We start from the raw sequence: 19,350 nt of genomic DNA, 5'->3' as shown, positions 1-19,350 counted from the left end.
TTCTCAATAGCACCCCTAGCTGGAGAATGTCATTTTCAATGAATGAACCTCCATAAGAAAGTTTAAGTGCAAGTCACAGTTCAATTAATTGCAAGCACAGATATGCTGTTCGAGGAAGTATCTATCTTATTCTAAACAAGAGGAAAGGCTAGGTTCCCACCCCCCCCCCTTTTTTAGCAGCTTCAGTTCAAAGAAATGCCCACTGAAACAAAGGGATATTAACAATACAAGTATGAGAAATATTGTCTCTTCCACCCGCTTAAAGAAATTCACATAGGACATGGCTCTAGCAAATAAAAACTCTTTAAATCGCTCAAATACGTATCTTAAACTCAGTTGAACTTTGGTTTAATTTGATGTTGCCATTTTGACTATGAACCTGGTTGCCTACAGCATGTGCTGAACAGCTGAACTGCTGTCCAAGGAGTCTATTTCAATGGAAAAGCCAAGATGACATAGGGAAGCTCTGAGCTGAGACTTGTCACAAAGGTAATACTTAAATCTGACAAGACAGTGAGCATTCAAGACAGGAGAAACGCTAAGAGATTCCTCTTACAGTACTTTACTGCCTTATCAAGGCAGAGGAATGCCTTAAATATACTGACCAAACTGTATTCTTGATACATGCTGATAAACCTCTAAAATATGTAGGATTCCAAACACACTTAGACACTCCTCACCAGTGCCTAATCAATGACCATGTTAGTTTTCTTATCCCAAGATCAGGATTCTATCCCATAAAGGAACACATGATCTTTCTACATCTGCCATTAGACACTTTGAAATTAAAGCAAAAATCAATTCCTATGCAAGATGAAGACCTCAGTATTGGCCATGGAAACAGAATCAAATTAAAGAACAACGCAGACTTGGATTTTAATGAAACTCATCTTTGTTTTGTTTGCAGACCAAACTTTTGGCTCTCATCTGCACACAGTGTGTGAACGAGAACATTCCACAGTTCCATGGTTTGTAAAGCAATGCATTGAAGCTGTTGAAAAAAGAGGTGGGTAACTAAATATGAAGCATTGCTTAGTCCTCTGCACAGCTAGGGCCCAAGTTCAGAGTGCCACTTGATTTCCCTGGGACACCATGCAATTAAAACTGGATGTTTGTTAATTGGTTAAGAGGATCAAGTTTCTTATTAGCTTCAGTTTGCTTTTACAATAGGGACATTAACGATTCTCACTAATGTTCTTTTTCTTTCGTTTTTTCTTTTTTCTTTTTTTTTCTTTAATATTTTGTCTGTCTGACATACTGTTGAATCAATTGCAAACTTCTTGTTTCCAAGCCAGTGATAAAACATTCATAAAATATCAGCACTCGCAGTGTTAGAACCCTCTAACATTCATGCTGGTAGATGTGCCAGAACAATTTTGGTAAGCCCCCAGCATTACCCAAGTGAAGTAAACAGCGTTTCTACTCACAGATAGTAATACACCATCTTCCACATGGTTCTGTTCAGTACAGATTACAGCTAACTGGGTTTCCTGGAACAATTAGCAGATACACCTCCAGTGTTAAGATGACCTTTGACTCCTCTGTTTCAACATTCTGTTTTTCATCTGAAATTATTTCATCTCACTGAAGAGAACAAAACAAACCCCAATTGACTCATCATTTCTTTGCTAGTTTATCTGTGGAGTGTTTTTCCTTCGAACTATGACTTCATTCATTCAAGGTCATTTTTCCTGGAAGACACACACTGTAAATGCAGAATCTTTAAAAAAAAATGTATTAAAATAAAAATGTGAAGCTTCATCACCATCTGTTACAAGTTTACAACATTATTTCCAGGATCTAGGGGAATATATATCATATGAAACATAGAGGTGTTCACAGAGAAAAGCAATGGGTGACCCTATTTTCATTTTCAACACCTATTCCCCCAAAACAATACAACCAAAGGGAAAAGGATCTTCAAATCCTCTACTCGGGAAAGGCCATTTTAATTCTCTCAGTGTTACCTGGCTTTATTATAGAAACATAATAAAAACTGCATGCAATTTCTAACTCCTAGAAATTCATACTTTAATTATACGGTTAGGACAGCCTTGGGATGCTATTATTCCCATATCAGTAGGGGATGAGAGAATAACAAGCGGGGAAGAGCTGCATAGAGACACAGATAAAGATAGTGATTGTGGGGAAAAAGCACATTGACACTAAGGGAGAAGAGTTGCGGGGACAGAGAACAGGAAACAGTTACTGAGGAATAAGCATAAACAGAAGTGTCTGTGAGGAATGAAGCTGATTGGAATTTAGAGAGAAATGTGTTTTTAGTGCATGTTGCAATTTCATTTAATTTATAGGTACCTATCTTAGGAATAAATATTATTTAAAAATACTTAAAGCAAACAATGGATCACTGAGAATGTTACTATTATTTCCAGTAGTTAAATTATCAACATCTCCAAGAAATCTTCATTCACGTTTAAATACTGAGTGCCAATGGCATTAACATTATTGTATTATATCAAAAATCCAAATAGGCCATTGGGGGAAACCATACATAGTAAGATGTATGCACATGGAAAGAATAGCTTATATCACCCTATTTGTGACTCTACCTAAGGCAAAATGAAATCCCTGCTTGATGTAGCCTTGCAGTGTACAGATACCATAATATTGTAGACTAGAAAGTGTCTATAAAGAGGAATTGTATCTGTGCATGGCATTTTCATGGTGATTTTTAATAAAGTAATATGATGTTTCTGCTGACAGGAGAAATCATGACAGCATTATATTTTATTGTCCCAATGTTTACTCTCAAAATGAATTTGTAGAGCCAGCACTAAACAGCTGCTAATCCCACATATGATTATTAAAATAATTCCAGAGCATTCTAATGAAACTCAAAGACATTTTATAATTCTGCAAAGCAACTGAAAATTCAAAGCACTTTGGCAGTGTTAGCTTAAAGGAACTCCATGGAAATGTTCAATAAAAAGTCAGAAGCACAAGATAAACGTCTCGCATCATTGCAAGATTTACAAGTGTGTACTTTTGATTATATTTTCCTATGATCATTTTGTTGGATTAATATTCTTATAATTATATGCCAATTCTGTTTACTCAAAGTGTTGTTTTTACTAAAATTTGGCATATTGCACCTCAGGACAGAAATAATTTATGTGAATCTAAGTCCAATATTTATGCAGGCTTCTGATGACATTTGATACAAGGTTGGTACTAGGAAGTAGCAGAGGAAAGTGCCAAGTCTCTCAGCATGGCTGGGACTCAGCATATCTGGAGTACTCCTTCTAATGGCCAGATGCTCCTCCAGCCAAGAAACTCAACTGCACAGTCATGGGAAATGCTTATGGGTCCATTCTAGGAAAGGTCCATTTAATGAAGCTGTGTTCACTCTTCCAGTCTTGGGGAAATGGCCTCTGTGATCATAACATGGGCACTCTGGCTGTTATAAAAAAAAAATTTGGCTCCTTCCTCATTTTTCCTCTTTTTATTTCTTTTTTTTAAAAGGTGTCTATAAAACTCAAGCAGTGTTTTTAAATGCTTATTGTATATTTATTATAAAATGAAGCATGGTAGGGCAGGTGAACTCAGCATTGATTCTCCATCCTCTCAGTTTTCTTGCTTCTTGAGTCTGACAGAATGATGCTTGGCTTCTGAGGTCTCCCAGGAAGTTCTACCTAGGACTAGAATAACTTGTGCTGTTCATTCATTCACCTTCGGTTAAGTGGCGCTACTTACATTTAAATTTTTAGCAACTTTTGTACATAACTTAGAAAACATGGTTAAGTAACCCTGTAAACCAAATGGCAAGTAACTTATCTGGTACATTCCCTTGTCTCAATTTGATTCACTACACTCTTGACCACTAGACTTTGTCGTCCTCCCCAGCCATTTGGAGTATAATCACTTCTGCCATTTCTGCCATTATCTGTGCAGCCCTTAATATATTTTTGTACAAAGAATCACATTGATTTACAGATTGAAGCTCATTCACTCAGCCTTGTTTTCATAGTTGAAGACTGTGAAATGTCCTAGTAACCAATGAATGTCTCAGCTTGAGTTTCTTCTTGAAAGACACATTGAATGTTGATGAATGAAGAAGCAGTCACTACATGTGTATTGTTCTTCATGCTATAAACTAAACTTGTAGAAGAGAGAGATGCTAAAAAAAACTGGATAAAACACAAGCAATGATAAGTGCTTTGTGAGGAAGAGCAGGAATAAGAAGATAGGAAAAGCATTACATAAATCAGAAAAGCAAACTAAGATATGTGTCTTTAAATGATAGATCAAATTCTGAGTCATAAACACATGCTTCTATGTTTTGACCTCCCCATAGGACCAGAAGAAATTTAAAATTGTTTTATTCACAGAGCTACTATCTTGACCAATTTTGTGGTCATAGTAGAACAAGCCAGCCATATGTTATACCTGTGAAAAGACATGCTTTAAATGGAAAACAAAGCATAGACCTTGACAAAGACTTCTTTTATAGAGAGAGTTTACTAAATTAATGAACATTATTCTACCCTTCATATGTTTTTGTACATCAAGTACAATTTTTGAATGCAAGGGAATAAATTGAATTTTTAAATTAATATAAATGGAGTTGGCATTGACTATCCTTAATAAGCTATGATAGCTCATTCTCCTTTAAAATTGCTGGTTGTGGTACTGTGACCCATAACCATGTTAAGAGGATACCAAGAGATTTGTACCACAGTAATCTGAATATACTTGACACCACTGAAATATGTGCTTAAAATGACTATTTTACATAATGTGCTTTTACCAAAAATTTTAAAATTCACTGTATGTGTTTGTGTCTATGTGTTCCTGAGTACACATGCCACAACACGAATGTGGAAATGAGAAGACAAGTTTCAGGAGTTGGTTCTGTTATGTAATTCCCAAGGATCAAACTCAAGTGTTTTGGCTTGGCAGCACACACGTAGTCTATGAACAATCGCATCAGCCCTCTCTCTCTCTCTCTCTCTCTCTCTCTCTCTCTCTCTCTCTCTGTGTGTGTGTGTGTGTGTGTGTGGCATGTGATCCTGTGTCTTCCACATTCAATGAGTTGAGATGCAAGATAGCTTTCAGAATGCTTCAGTGGTTTCTGACCAACAAGTTTGCCCTTTCTGGATTTTTTTTTCTTTTCTCAAACACAAAAATGCTATGACAGGAATGAAACACAAGTTACATACTTGACTTAGTGCCCAGAAGATACCCTGGGATCCATAACACTGCTTAAAGACTTAAGAAAGACCTTTAGTCCACTTCTGAGAAGGTCCTTAGCCTCCAAAACTTTATCTCTCAACTTGACTTCATGGCAGCTGTTATATTTTTTTGCTGTCGTTTGTTTGACAGGATCCAGTTATAGGTTCCGATGTCTGTTTAAAGAAACAAGGAGGCTGTTGGCTCCAAAATCCCCTCATTGCTTGTGTGATCAGCATTTTCCCAGGCTTTTCTACATAGTTTGCCAAGCAAAGGGACTGACCTTTTGTAGCAAACACTTTTTCATTTCAAAATGCTCACTTTGATTTTTGTCCCATTTTATACTCATTCCAAACTGTTTACAACCCACTAAAAATGACTGTGAATTATATGTTTGTATAATGGATTCCTTTTGTGGTCTGAGTGGAATGTTTACTTTGAACAATTAGTTATCTTAGGGTAAGATTGTAACAAGTTGAAAAAATAATGGCTAAAATTATTGTTATACATTAACTGGCTATTTAATTCCTTCAGATTATGTGAAATTTGAGAGACAGACACCTTAACTACATGAATTTTTATATGGTCATATTTGATAGTTCCATGATGTGAGAAATATGAATGGATTTCTATGATTTAGAGAACTCCACAGCATGTAATAAAAACAAATAAATGAGTATTTGCTATAAACGCATTGCTGTGCATATTAGGTAGAATATGTATATACTAGAAAGTATTGTATAAGTGACAGGAATGATGATCATTTAGGTGATCAGCTGAGCTATATGAGGCTTTTCCTTGTTAATATTCTGTAACTTCATTCAGCAAACCACTCAGTCCACTCAGATCCTACTGAGTACTTTGGTATAAAAATAAAACTTCACGTTGTTATTTCCCTTTCCTTGAAATCTAGGCCCCTAAAGTGCAGATTGCATTGCCATAACTAGACAAGTCTGCTCCCAGCCCTGCTAACTTTATACTGTTCATTCTTTCCCACTTTGGAATAATCTATGAGAGCTGGATCCAGGCACACACTAAAGGCTGATCCATCTATGAAGAATGTGCAATTTGTACTGTTTAGTTTCTGATGAGAGTCTTGAAAACTTTTATGATTCTATCCTCTTCCAAAGAGACTTCTGCTTCCTAGTTTTATAAGCAGTGAGTGAAAAAAAAAGTAATAAAAATGAAACAAACTGATAAAAAAAATCACATGCTTAAAACAAAAATCTAGAGAACAAGATAAGCAATTTTCTTTTTCTCTAAAGAATATTTGTGGGCTTGACAATAAATAAATAAATAAATAAATAAATAAATAAAAATGATGTCCCTAAGGAAGCGAGCTATGTTGGTGTTTGTTGTTTATTTTGTTTTGTTTTACTTTTTTGTCTAGGGCTGCATGTCCGCATGCACTTTTGGCACACATGAGCCTCAATGAAGCTTTGAAAGTGTGCTGTAAATTAACTTAGTTGTTCCTTCTGAGTTAAATTTAAGACCAGGTTTTGGTTTTTGTTTTTTGGTTTTTTGTTTGTTTGTTTGTTCTCTTAGTGGTTTGGTTTGGTTTGGTTTGGTTTGGTTTTTTGTTTTAATACCACTTTCCTGACAGCAGAACTATTGTACTAGATCCAAGTTGGAGCTGCCTCTTTGGGGTAGTCATGCTGGGGCCTCTGTGTCTGTAAGAAAGCCACATTGAGGGAAAGGAGGGAAGACCATTTCCAACAAAGTAAACAGGAAACAGCCAGCAAAGAGTATACAAGAGAAACCAGAAAAGACAACCAAAAGAAATCAGATATGGCAAGGTGGAGAATTGGGGGTGTTAGTAGGTTTTGCAAAGAAGAAAGCAAATGTGGGCAAAAGGGTATGTCTGTGAGTTCTGTAAGGAGGGAGTGAGATTATGAAATTTCTAGCAGCTACCCCAGGCTTGCTTTTCTGTTCCATAGAAATTTATTCTCACTTTAAAATGATGGAAAGTTAACTTTTGCAATAAACAGTATGCCTTGAATTGTCACAAATTCAGCATACAAAAATGTTATTAATTTGCTCTAGTTATTAGTGGCATTTAATTAAGGTTTTCTTCACTTAGCAATATACAACAGTCTAGTTATCAAAAAGAATGTAAGCATGACAGAAGTTAACATAGGAGTGGACGTGCAGTTCAGTCACCCACGAAGCTAGCTAAGAGACACAGTAATGTGGTTCTACTCTTATCACGTCGACTGTAGATATTCCCACACTTTTGGATCCAGACTGCAGTAGAACAGTGTCCTTTCTCAGATAAACCCTGGATCTGCTTTCCAACATTTACCACAACTCTTAATCCCTATTCTGGAATTTAGGATTTTAAAATACTTTCCACTAGAGTCACTTGATTTCAAGCCAAAATTAAGACCCTGCACAATTAGCCTTTTATTGTGGATAGAAGGTTTAAATAGACTCAGCATATCAAGATGCAATACTCTAAAATGTCTTACAGTGGTGTCATTTTATAAAGTAAATTTTTGGTCCATGAGTTTCTATTATAAGGACCTATATCCAGAAGTTAATAGTTTAGCCATTAACAATAATCGAGCTGAGAGCAGGCAGGATGTTTTAGACTGGAAACAAATGTTTACAAATTTTGAAAAAAGAAATTATATTTGTTTGGAAAGCTTTCAGGTTTTCAATAATCAGGAACAAAAAAAAAATAATTATAAGGCAGTCAAAGATCTTCAGATATTTGCTGCCCTGGGATTTAAAACAAAATGGCTCTATAGTTTTTATTTTTAATTCTTGCTACATAATGAAAACTGACCGGTTTTTTTTTTTTTTTAAATCTATGAAAACTCCCACAACACTGGGGAAAAAAAGCTTTTGTTTCTGATAGAACAAGAATAGATGGTTTATATTTATATGGACAATTCTTGGGTTTAACACATTAAAAGTAAGTAAGAAGTCTTAAATTGGTTTGGGAAGAAGTGACTAAAACCAAAATGTATATTCTGTAAGTTCCCTAGTGACTAATGCTCCCTTTAGACTTAGTAGGAAAAGACAGTCTTTCCAGTACCCCCTTTTCTATTTGCAAATGAAGTATGTCAAACATAAACATGAATCTACATACATAGCATAAGCCAAATTCATGTTGAGGTACACTGTTGCACTGGCCTGCAGCACTGATTATCATATATATTCCTTTTGTACTGTATTTTGTCACAAATTTCCTGCCTCTTGAAGAATTAATGTATCATTGATTCATTCGTTCCTTTCAATTCATTGGAAAGTTATTTTATAATTTAACAGTCTATAGAGTTAGCAATATTTTTTCTTGGGTTAAAAATAATCTTCTTTTCTAGTTTAATCTTCTTGCCTAATTTTATACTCTTCAGACCACTTCCTATTTTCAGTTCAGAAAAAGAAAAACAATCAAGCAGGGGGAAAAAAATCAAGGGCAAGGCACTTTGAAAAGAAAAACAAACTGCACAACCCAAAATAGCTCTTTAAATGATAACGTTGGGAGAGCTCTTGAGGTTACTGAAGACTATAGACCCATATTCAAAAAACATGCTTGTTTAAAGAAAACAAGAAAAAAGAATCTTGAATGGCTGAATTCTAGCATAATAGCATAACATATAGTAGAAAGCTATTTACATACCCAATTCAGTGTACTGTGTGTTCCTTCCTTCATATGTACGTTGACTTCTCACCCAGTGTCAGATTGTGAAGGCTTCCAGGAAATGGTCTGGATGAGCTAAATTCAACATGGCTTTGATGCTCAAAGTAAGAAACAACTCGTGGTCAGCAGTTACCAGATGAAGGCAGCCATGGGATATGTAAGGGGGTAGTGCGATTGTGGCTTGTTTTTTAAGTAAGTAAGGAGGACCATTTGCAGAATATGTTTCATTGTTCGGGGCACCATCTTTCCACAAAGACCCAACTGTATTATGCAGTTGAAATGAAGTTTATATTCTTCAATTTGGGGATATTCTATTTAAGCTAACAATCCAGCAACCACTGGAATACCCATTCTCTACTCATTTTCCTTAGAGGAAATAATGTTCCACAGGACATTGTTTCATCACCAATGCCTGGTGATGGTCAAACATAGGCTCAGTTTCTATAACCATATAAGAATTGAGTTCTGTATCTTTTTCTTTCATTTGAAGTCAGAATACAATGTTAGTACTGTTCTATATTAGTTAACCTCCCTCTTATCTAGTGTTTGTTTTCCATACAACTCTCAGGATATTTTTATTTAATAAAAATTTTTGAGTTAAAAGAGACTGTCAATTTGAAGTAAGCAGTACATGATTAAGGGCCTGGGAGAAGGCTGGAAAGTTAAGAGTGTACGCTGCTCTTGCCGAGCACCCAGCTTCACATCCCAGGACCCACATCAAACAGCTCACATCCACCTGCAGCTCCAGTTCCCAGCACATTCAACACCCTTCTTGACTTGAAGAGGACCTGCTCATGTACGGTACACACCAGGCACACACATATACACATAAAATAAAAACAAATTCTTTGTAAAAAATGAAATGCATGCTCAATATAAAAATATCAACTTGAAGCTAATGAAGGGAGGATGAAAATATCCTTAATTTTGATATGGATATGGATTTAGTTTTCTCCACATGTACTTCATCTACAACAAAAATCTAAACTGCAAAAAAATAAATAAAAATAAAAACTATAAAACTTGGAAAACACCTATGTAATTAAATTTTTTCTTTTTAAATTCTTTAATTTTAGGAAGTCAGGAAAAAATTGACTCTTGGTTACTTGCAGAGCCACAGACTACCTAATACACAGTCTTATGCTCAGTGGGTACATATTTGGTATGCCTTTGAAATGGCATAGCCTAATATTGAAATCCCTAGTTTGACCTGCAGTGTGTTAGCATAAGAAATACACACTTCCTCTAGATTCACCTCTTTACTCTAGCATTTCATGCTATTGGCTCTTCCAAGGCAATCTCAGGTACAAATGTTTTACTTATTCTTGTCATTATTACCCTGCGGTGGAGTTCCTGTATGTAACTCTTCAAACTGTAATTTCCCCTTATGACAGCATCCCAGAACCAACTCTTCTGGCACCTCAAACTCTGCCTTTTCAGCCTAGAGTTGTCATTTTCAACCATGCATTCCTCTCTTTTACTTAAGTCTGTCAATGGTATCAGATTTTATTTGCCCTGCTGTTGTAAAAGAACATACTGGACATTAATATTTTTCTCTCATCATACACAGCATTATTCATTAAACTCATGATCTATTTTCTTACTGTTCTTGAATGTGGTTCTGTTCAAGGCTTTCTGTACCTTTCATAGGGCCTTTGTAATTCTTCTTGAGGCAAGTATCCTGATGAAGCCATTGCCTATGTTCTCTCTTTTTCTCAGGCCAATCTTTTCAAAGCTGTCAAAATAGTTCCTCTCCACTAGGGGTAGTGTTGTGTTATTCCTTCTTAGAACTCATGAATGCTTCAACAGGATAAACAACTTCATGGTGATTGTCCCTGTTGAAAGGATCATTACATGATCCTTGCCTGCTGTCCATCTCCAAATCCTTACTAACTGCTTCCTGTGTTCTAGAAATTTCATCAAAAGCCAGTGCTTCCAAAAAGTCTGTTTGTTCCATATCCTAGTTTCTTCCCCTAAAATATCTCTCTAAACTGTCCACGTACCATGTTTGTATTCATGCTCTTATATACAACACAAGAGTTACCTTCTCCAAAGAAAATGCTCTGATTTCTACAACCTCCACTATGGCCACCTGAATACGTCAGGAGGGTTTTCATTCAGCTTGCCAGCAATGGCTTTGCTTTTCCTAACATATCCCAATTGTCTGAGATTGTAATAGTTGCTTTCATTGTAGTTTCCCATCTAAAATATGAGTCTTGAGCATAGCCATTGTGTTGGCTTTACTGCTGTCTTCACTCAGAATTCCAAAGTCAATACGGGAAAGGAACTTATTTCATAGGGGATGATTAAGTGGATAAAGAGGTACATATTATCCAAAATTCCTGACACACATCCACCCATAAAGAAGCATATCATGTGAACTGAGAATTCACTAGGAAAACACAGTGACTCTGAATACTATATGCAATCATATTAACTAGATATAGGGACGCTACATATAAAGTATAAGTAGGGGTTTGTGTTTTCTACAATGTCAATAATTATTAATATATCAACTACTATATTAGAAATAGTTTATAGTATAAAATGAATAAAATTGAACAGTGCCTCTGATGTTTCATATAGGTCTTAGACCAAACAAACTTTATTATTTTTAATACATAAAAACAATACTCCCAGTGAAGACTGTTAAATTATTGCATGGACCTGAGTAATTCAACAATGAAAGCAAATTTGATATTTGATGCTTGTGAACATACCGGTGTCCTAAGAAGAACACTATGCCTTTTTATATATACACCCTGAGGCATAGTGACTACTTCCCTGTAAGTTCGTACATAATTTTTCCTATTATCACCCCCTAGGTCTCTTTCACCATTGCCACTTTCCAGGCCTCCACCATCCACCGAATAGCCATGTTTCTGATTATCTTCTCCCAAATGTATTAGCCTGCATTATTTAAGACTGAATCTCATTTTATTATTTCCTGCTCGTATTTCTAAACTCCTTAAGTCCATTTGTATGATTCTTTTGTCCTCACAGATGTCCACAGTTCCTCCCAATTTAGTATCATCAGCAAATTTAATTAATGTTCTGTTTACCTCTCCTTCTAATGAAACCAGTCCCTTGCTTCATTTCATCATACAAAGTAAAAATGTATTGGCAATAAAACAGTCCAAAGCAGCGTTCCCTCACTGTAGGAGGGGAAGCTAAGGATACAGCAAAGAGTCATGTGGTGAAGAGTAGCTGGTGTAGCAGGGAGCCTAGCTGGTTTACTATTGCCCTGAAGCAAAGGCTTTCTCACTCTTGGACATAGTACCTGAGCTGGTGCTGGTATACATACTCATACACATGTATAAGTTCTCTATCCTACACTGACCCTCCATGAGGACTTGATGCCGAAGATATGTTTATGGATATGAAAAACATGTTTATAGCTTACTTTAAAAGCTTAGTTTAAAACCATCAACTCAACTGTAAAAAAAATTATGTAATGAAATAAAAAGTATTAATATTTGGTAATATCCAACACACAAGGTAACTAACTACAAAGCTAGATCGAGACACATACCTTTGGATGACATAGGCTTTTAATTTTATGCAGTGGGGTTCTCTTTCTGGAATTTATTGTGACATACAATTTTCTTAGACCTTAACTTGATGATTCCAAGCTAACCCTTGTATTTAAGTGAAGTAATTTATAAATAACCAATTTATAAAATAAAGTAAGAGATTTTTTTCAGCTGTATTTGACATGCCAAAGACTATATGGTTTGTAGATTTAATTATCTGTGACATGAAGACAAACAATGAAAGGGGTCTTACTTGCTTAAGGTAATGAAGTTTATGTTCAAAGAATCACATCATTAAACTTTGAAGATAAGGTCATATGAACATAGGCTATTTATATAAGGAAAAGTGAATGCCATTTATTAATCTTCAATTATATATCAGACATATTGTTACTTCTGTCTGAAATATGTGTGAGCCAAGATTACACTGATAATTGCCTAGTACTCCATAGATGCTATCCTCATCTTCACTTAAAACCTAGTAAATCCTAGTAAATATCTTTTAAGCTTCATCCAAAGAGTCAGACTTCAGAATGTGGATGCAGCCAGATAAACCATGGACTGTAGTAGGAAAAATATTTTCAAATTTATACTCTAAATAGGACAAACAGATGGTAGACCAATGTCTCTATTGTCTACACAGAAGACAATGCACGTTCATAGTATTGAAATGAGAGCTGATCCACTCTTCATATATAAAACAAGGCCAGCAAAAATGTCATCGCCAAAGGATAGTGTTAACAAAATAGTGACTGGGAATATTGTTAAGCAGTCATATTCTCACATTGTTTTTCTAGTGAGAAAAGTCTGATGCATAATGCATTCTTATGAGAGAATGATTTCAGATGCCAAGACTTTATAGGCATAACTTCAATAGCTTTAATGGGAGTTTCCTGCCAGCACCTGTTACAGTAGAAGACTCTTACTTTTCACACATAATCCAAGACTGATTTGGAACCAAGTTTTGGAAAAACTAACATAGTAAAAACATCTTATGTGTTTCCTCAAATATAATATAATATTCATTTTTTAAATCCTTGGTCATATATATATATATATATATATATATATATATTCCATTCAAATTCTTTTTCCACCAGAAAGGTTTTACCTATCAAGTTTTGTGGAAGACAGCAAGTAAAGCAACTTGGTTTCCTAGGTAAACTAGTTGAACTTAGATTTAAGAGAAAAAGTAGAAAAGAAAGTATACTAGACATCAATTGTTCTTCAAAAGACAGTTCTACAGGTCAGCTGTGGTTACCTAAAAAGCCAACAGAAAACAAATTGAGTTCTGTGTTTATGAACAATGAGGAGGAACTCTGAACTAAAAAAACAGACCATATTTTTGTCATGTTTTTCTAATCCAAATATGAATATTTAATAGATACTATATTTAAAACATGATAAATGAGCATTTTTCCTTAGAAAAGTCAGCAAAACAATTATTTAAATTCCTTTTATTATCTTTTTTCTTTCAATACAGGCTTTTTTCTTTGTAGCTCTAGCTGTCCTGGAACTCATGTTGTCTACCAGGCTGGCCTTGAACTCAGAGATCCACCCTCCTCTTCCTCTGCCTCCCAAGTGCTGGGATTAAAGGCATGAGCCAGCACCACTTGGTTTAAATCCTATATTTTTAAACCAACTCTCACATACTCTATTACCAAAAGCCTGGAAAGAAAAATGATCACAATGTTTCTGCTAAGCAAAAATTGTCAAAGGCTACACAATATATACTAGCCCATGAATAGCCTCCTCATTTTCAAAGGCTCTGTGTAGAAGTCCATATACACCTGGCTCTTAGAATGAAATCAGGCCTTGATAGAAAAACATCCTGTGGCATCATTGTCTTGCCTTGACAGGATGAGGAGCAGAGAAACACTTCACTTGTTGGATATTGTTGACTAATAAAACCAGTTCAATTTTTAGAACAAGTTTTGAAAGAACACTGGTAGGCTGCAGAGTTAGAATGAGCAGAGTAAAAAGCCTTGAAGCCAAGAACAGATAACTGAGAATATGTCCGTGAAACTTCTCCACAGCAGAACAGGAGTTCCAAAAAAGAAAAGTTAATTTGTCTCCTTCCTTGTCTTTGCAAGCTGGTTCCATTACCCCATGATGTCCTCTTGTGCCTCTACCACCTCTAATATTCTTCAGGCAAACAAAAAGCTTCAGAAGTAGCACGTATACAGAGGGTTCAGGCACCATTATTACTCTACTCTGTGTTACCTTGCATGCAGCTGTTTTTAAAAGTTTTCGTCATTTTGAAGAAGAAATGGTTATATCTCCTTTTGCGCTATTTTAAGCATTAGAAAGGAAAGTGTGCTGTTTGTTTTGGTAAGTCAAAGTAGGAATTGCATTGACACTTCTAAGCTATATGATGTTCCCAAGCTTAGAACTCTCCTCCTTCCAAAAAACAAAACAAAAGTAAAAACAAACAAAAAAAGCCAGGTGATGGTGGTGCATGCCTTTAATCTCAGTACTTGGGAGGCAGAGGCAGGAAGATCTCTGAGATCAGCCTGATCTATAGGAGCTAGTTCCAGGACAACCTTCAAAGCCACAGAGGAAAGAACTCCCCTCCTTCCAAGGAGTTCTGCTTATAAAGCACATTGCTCTGAAGTTGGGTGAAGTAAGGTCATTTTTTGCTTTTGATACTCTGGCCAATGACTTAATAGGCATTTATTTGGTTTTGGGTCCATGAGCCTTTATTAAGATTTGTTGTAAAAGTGAAAAGCATGTTGGAAGTCTCTCTGACTTCATGAGTCAACTCATGTTTGGGGCAATGTGTTTGTACTTAGGTTGAGTTACTGTGAAAGACTTCACGTCCCTAGGAAGAAGAGGAATGATAGGTGCACGAGTGGTCTATACAGAGACAATTTCATTAAGGTGGCTAAGATGCAAGAAGTTGTCAAGACTATATTATGTGATGTCCGAAACAGAGGAGAGAGAGAAAGGTCTTGTGGTGTCAGATTCTGTTGATTTCAAGAGAGGAAGAAGCATCACTTAATGACATTTGAATGTGTAGAGAAAAGCCCTGCATAGTTCAGTGAGAATTTAGGACTCAGTGGAAAATAATGCCCTCACTGTAAGACAAGCAGCATTGCAAAAACTGTGCCTGCAGAACAGTAGATGATCCTTTTACAATGCATTCTTGATTTTAAAAATATCATGGCAATAAGAGCAGATCATTTAAAAATTAATTGCATTCAGTCATCCTTAAAAGTACCCTTCTTTCCCCAAATTTATAGATACAACCAGATCATTTCCTTTCTCTGGCTTAGTTTATAAGGTAATAGTAAAGAATCTAGGGCAATTATAGTAGCTCACTTTTCAAGGCCTTGCTGTTTTGACTGTAATAGTCCATAAGGAAAAAGGCGAAGAGTATGGCTGGTATTTGCTAATGAAGGGTGACCACATGGACAACAGGCTTTGTGGAAAGTGGTTGTTGGCATCTGAAGGGAGCTCAGTTGAAGGATAGGCCTGGTAGTCTTGCTATGTGTAAGAGCAATTCCTTGGAGCTCAGCCCTCAGGCCTTTGCAACCACAGAAACTGAGGCCCAGGCTGCCAGGCTGAGTCCTCACCAGAGGTCTGCCTTTCCTGCCTGGCCTGGCCCTTGCTTCTGCAGATTCTCTGAATCTCTTCCTTTTGGAGGTATAGGGGCAGATAGAACTGCTCTAGCCCCTAACTCACATGTAGAGCAGGGTCAATATATGGAAGCCATGGCTTGGAGCAAGTACCACAAGCTCTCAGACTTGGTGGTGGAGGAGAGACCTGCTGGCCAGGCTGGGGCTGGCCTCCACCTTGGCTGTGGCTTTGACTTTGTGATTATTCTATATGTTCTCTATTCTCTTCCTCTTCCACATGAGGATACTGAGACTAGAGAAGATTATAGACTGTCCAAGGAGGCCTGGTGAGGGAGGGACAGGCCTACAAGGGCAGGCTTAAGTGTGGACCAAAGAGCAGGGCAGCCCATTTGGTGTTGTGTCAGGGGTGACAGCTAGAGGGACTGATTATGGATTTTCAAATATTCCTAATCCTTACATTTTGAAGTTCTTCAGGAAATGGAGAAAAGATGATATTCTTTAAGCTTCATGTAAAGAAAGTATGGAATATATATGAAATTTTGCTTCCCACCATTGGAAAATTACATGTATGGTTAAGCACTCCATAAATACTATATTAATGAATATTAATGTATGTAAAACATGATAGCTTGCATACCTTCTTTCCACGATGATATATTAGAAATGATGTTAGATATTAAATGTATTTGAGTATGTGTATTTATACATGGATATGAACATGCATTTCAATAAAGCTTTCAATGTACACCTATGTGACAAAAATTACTGAGAAGCAGGAAATCTGGTTCACATTATGCTAGCATTGGATGAGTTTATACTAGGGAACAATTGGTGTTGGAATGCCGTTTTTCTAAGCACATGTATGTGTTCTGTGTAGCCAGTGGGTGGGTCTACAATTCTTTGATAGATGGTTAAAAAACCCTTATACAGTCAGAAATGAAGCTTAACTTCTCTCTCCTAGACCACTAAAAGAAGCCTTTGTGATTTTAACAATTAGTAAAGCAAACCTGGGTGCTTTTTGTTTGACTCCTAAAATCATGAATGTGAATGGTATTGATCATGCATGGAGTGTTAGGGATTCTCAGTAGGGGAAAAATTATGTTTGTTCTCCTTTGTTCTATACACCTTGTATTAGTATTTTTAAACCTTTCCATGTTGTACCTAATGGTAAAATAAATAATTCATTCATCAGTTAAAATTTTGAATTTCTTATGTGTGTCCCATAAAGAATTTTTCGAGTCTCACAACATTTTCCAGCTAAATTTGAGATACATAGTAGAATTAAAAGACAATGGACATATTAATCATACTATCAAATTATTTTTATGTGGATGGGTAGAAATAAAAACCTGTAATATGATGGGACTGGAGAAATAGCTCAATAGTTAAGAAAGAACATTGGCTGCTTTTCCAGAGAACATGGGTTCAATTCCCAGAACCCATGGGGCAACTCACAATGGTTTGTTTCTCTAGTTCCAGGTGATCTGATGCCCTCCTCTGGCCTCTGAGGCTACTAGACATATATATGATACATAAACATATATTCATGCAAAACTTAACACAGAAAATAGAATTTATATATTTTTTTAAAAAAAACTTGCAATATTTGTAAAAGTAAATAAATATAATCTATGGGATTGTCTTAAAGAAATATTTTTACTTGTTTACTGCATGCTAGGCAGGAAAATGTTTGTATATGTATGATATATTTTGATTATTCATTATTTCCAATTATATATACATGTGTGTCTGCATAAGTGTATGCTGTGTTTGTTCAGACAACCACTGAGATGGAAGAAGATATCAGTTCTTCTAAAGCTAGAGTTACAGGTAGTTGTGAGCTGCCTAATGTGAGTGTTGGGTACTGAACCCCTACCTATTCTCTCCAAGAACAGTAATTGCTCTTAAATAATTTGCCATCTTTCAAGCACATACAGAATTATTTCAAAAGAAAAATAATCCCAGGTATCCAGAATCTAAGGCAAGAGAGGAGTAACTGTAAGGCCTATCTCAGCTGTAGTAAGTTCAAGGTCAATCTGGACAATTTAGTGAGACCCTGTCTCAGAGTACAAAGTAAAGGGAAAAAAAAAAATGATGTCATCTAGGGATATGCTTGCCTTATACTCACTGTTTTGAAAACCAGTTCTAAAAATAAATAAATGAATGTTTGTTTGTATAAAGCTCAATGATGTTAGGCTTAGGCTAAAACTGTAGTTTGAAAAAATGTACATGTGTGCGCGCACACACACACACACACACACACACACACACACACACACACACACGAGTGTTCACTAGGCTGTGCCCCAACACCTAGCATTCTATTACTATACAGTGAGTGTTTGATCAATATTGTCAAATTACATAGAGAACTGGAGTCCACCAACTCAAAAATGTCCATTTCCATGTATTTCTGCTTCTCAATTCTTCCTTGTAACCACAATGAACATGGTTCCAATCTAATTTTACTGTTTAGCAGAAATACTTTTAAAAAGTTGAAGAGGAAGATGTGCATTCTCCTGTAGTCTCTACAAAAAAATGAAAAAAACAAAAACAAAAACAAAACAAAACAAAAAACAAAAGTTTCCTAAGACTCAGAGGAATTACACTATCACTGTGGTGGGCTGGAGCCCTGTCTTTACTGGGGAAGTGTCTAATGGTGCTAGAATGTCTATGGAGCCTGAGAGCACCACCAGGCTGAAAAGAACCACCTAGTCTGTGATTTTGGTGCACTTGGGCATGGTTGATGTACTCAGCAGGGTTTGTAGAGCTGTCCTTTTGTGCCTAGAATTACCTTTAGTAATCTAAGGCAGAGATTCCAGCATAGCAGAGCTGTCTCTCACCTGAATGCACAGCAGGGGCAGCCATGAAAACCCTCCAGGAAGTGGCTAGCCCAAGGCTCTGAATTACAGGCGCCTCCCCAAAGAAGATCAAAAGTCATGCCCCACCAGCACAGAGACACTGAGAAATGGTTGAATGTGTTCTAAATTAAACTGCCCTGGTGGTGAGCGGAGATCTGCCAAAATCTTTCAATTAATCACTTTTACCTTCAGGGCAGAGTTAGGCCTGAGAGTATTTCAATAGGTTTTTATTGGAACAGGGTTATTTCAGATATTAAACTATGTTGCACAAAGTAAAAATAATGTTATTTTTAAGTTGCTACTCTTGTTAAATAAAAGTTGGCAAACATTCCTAGGGTCTGTATTGTGTCTGTATGTTTGTGTATGTGTGTGGCTTTTTCTTGTTTCATAAACCTCGTGTGTGTGTGTGTGTGTGTGTGTGTGTGTGTGTGTGTGTGTGTGTGTGTTGTTTCAGTTTTTTTCTAACAAAAAAGTGAACAACAGTCAATTATGTGGTAAATATACAGCCATCTTCATTAAAAATGTGTTATAAATAATTGAAG

General features: G+C 36.3%; 1 protein-coding gene across 1 annotated transcript in view; it reads left to right on the top strand.

The window, feature by feature from the left end:
- Arhgap15 (Rho GTPase activating protein 15) overlaps positions 1 to 19,350 on the top strand; it is a 620,277-nt gene that overhangs the window by 393,488 nt on the left and 207,439 nt on the right. Inside the window, exon 10 of the mRNA XM_051184740.1 lies at positions 908 to 1,006. Coding sequence (XP_051040697.1) covers positions 908 to 1,006 — 99 coding nt within the window. The remainder of the gene's footprint in view (positions 1 to 907; positions 1,007 to 19,350) is intronic.

Source organism: Phodopus roborovskii, unplaced genomic scaffold (genome assembly GCF_943737965.1).
Source record: "Phodopus roborovskii unplaced genomic scaffold, PHOROB, whole genome shotgun sequence".
Taxonomy (NCBI): domain Eukaryota; kingdom Metazoa; phylum Chordata; class Mammalia; order Rodentia; family Cricetidae; genus Phodopus; species Phodopus roborovskii.
The sequence above is the reverse complement of the archived record's forward strand: the minus strand, read 5'-3'. Positions and strand labels throughout refer to the sequence as shown.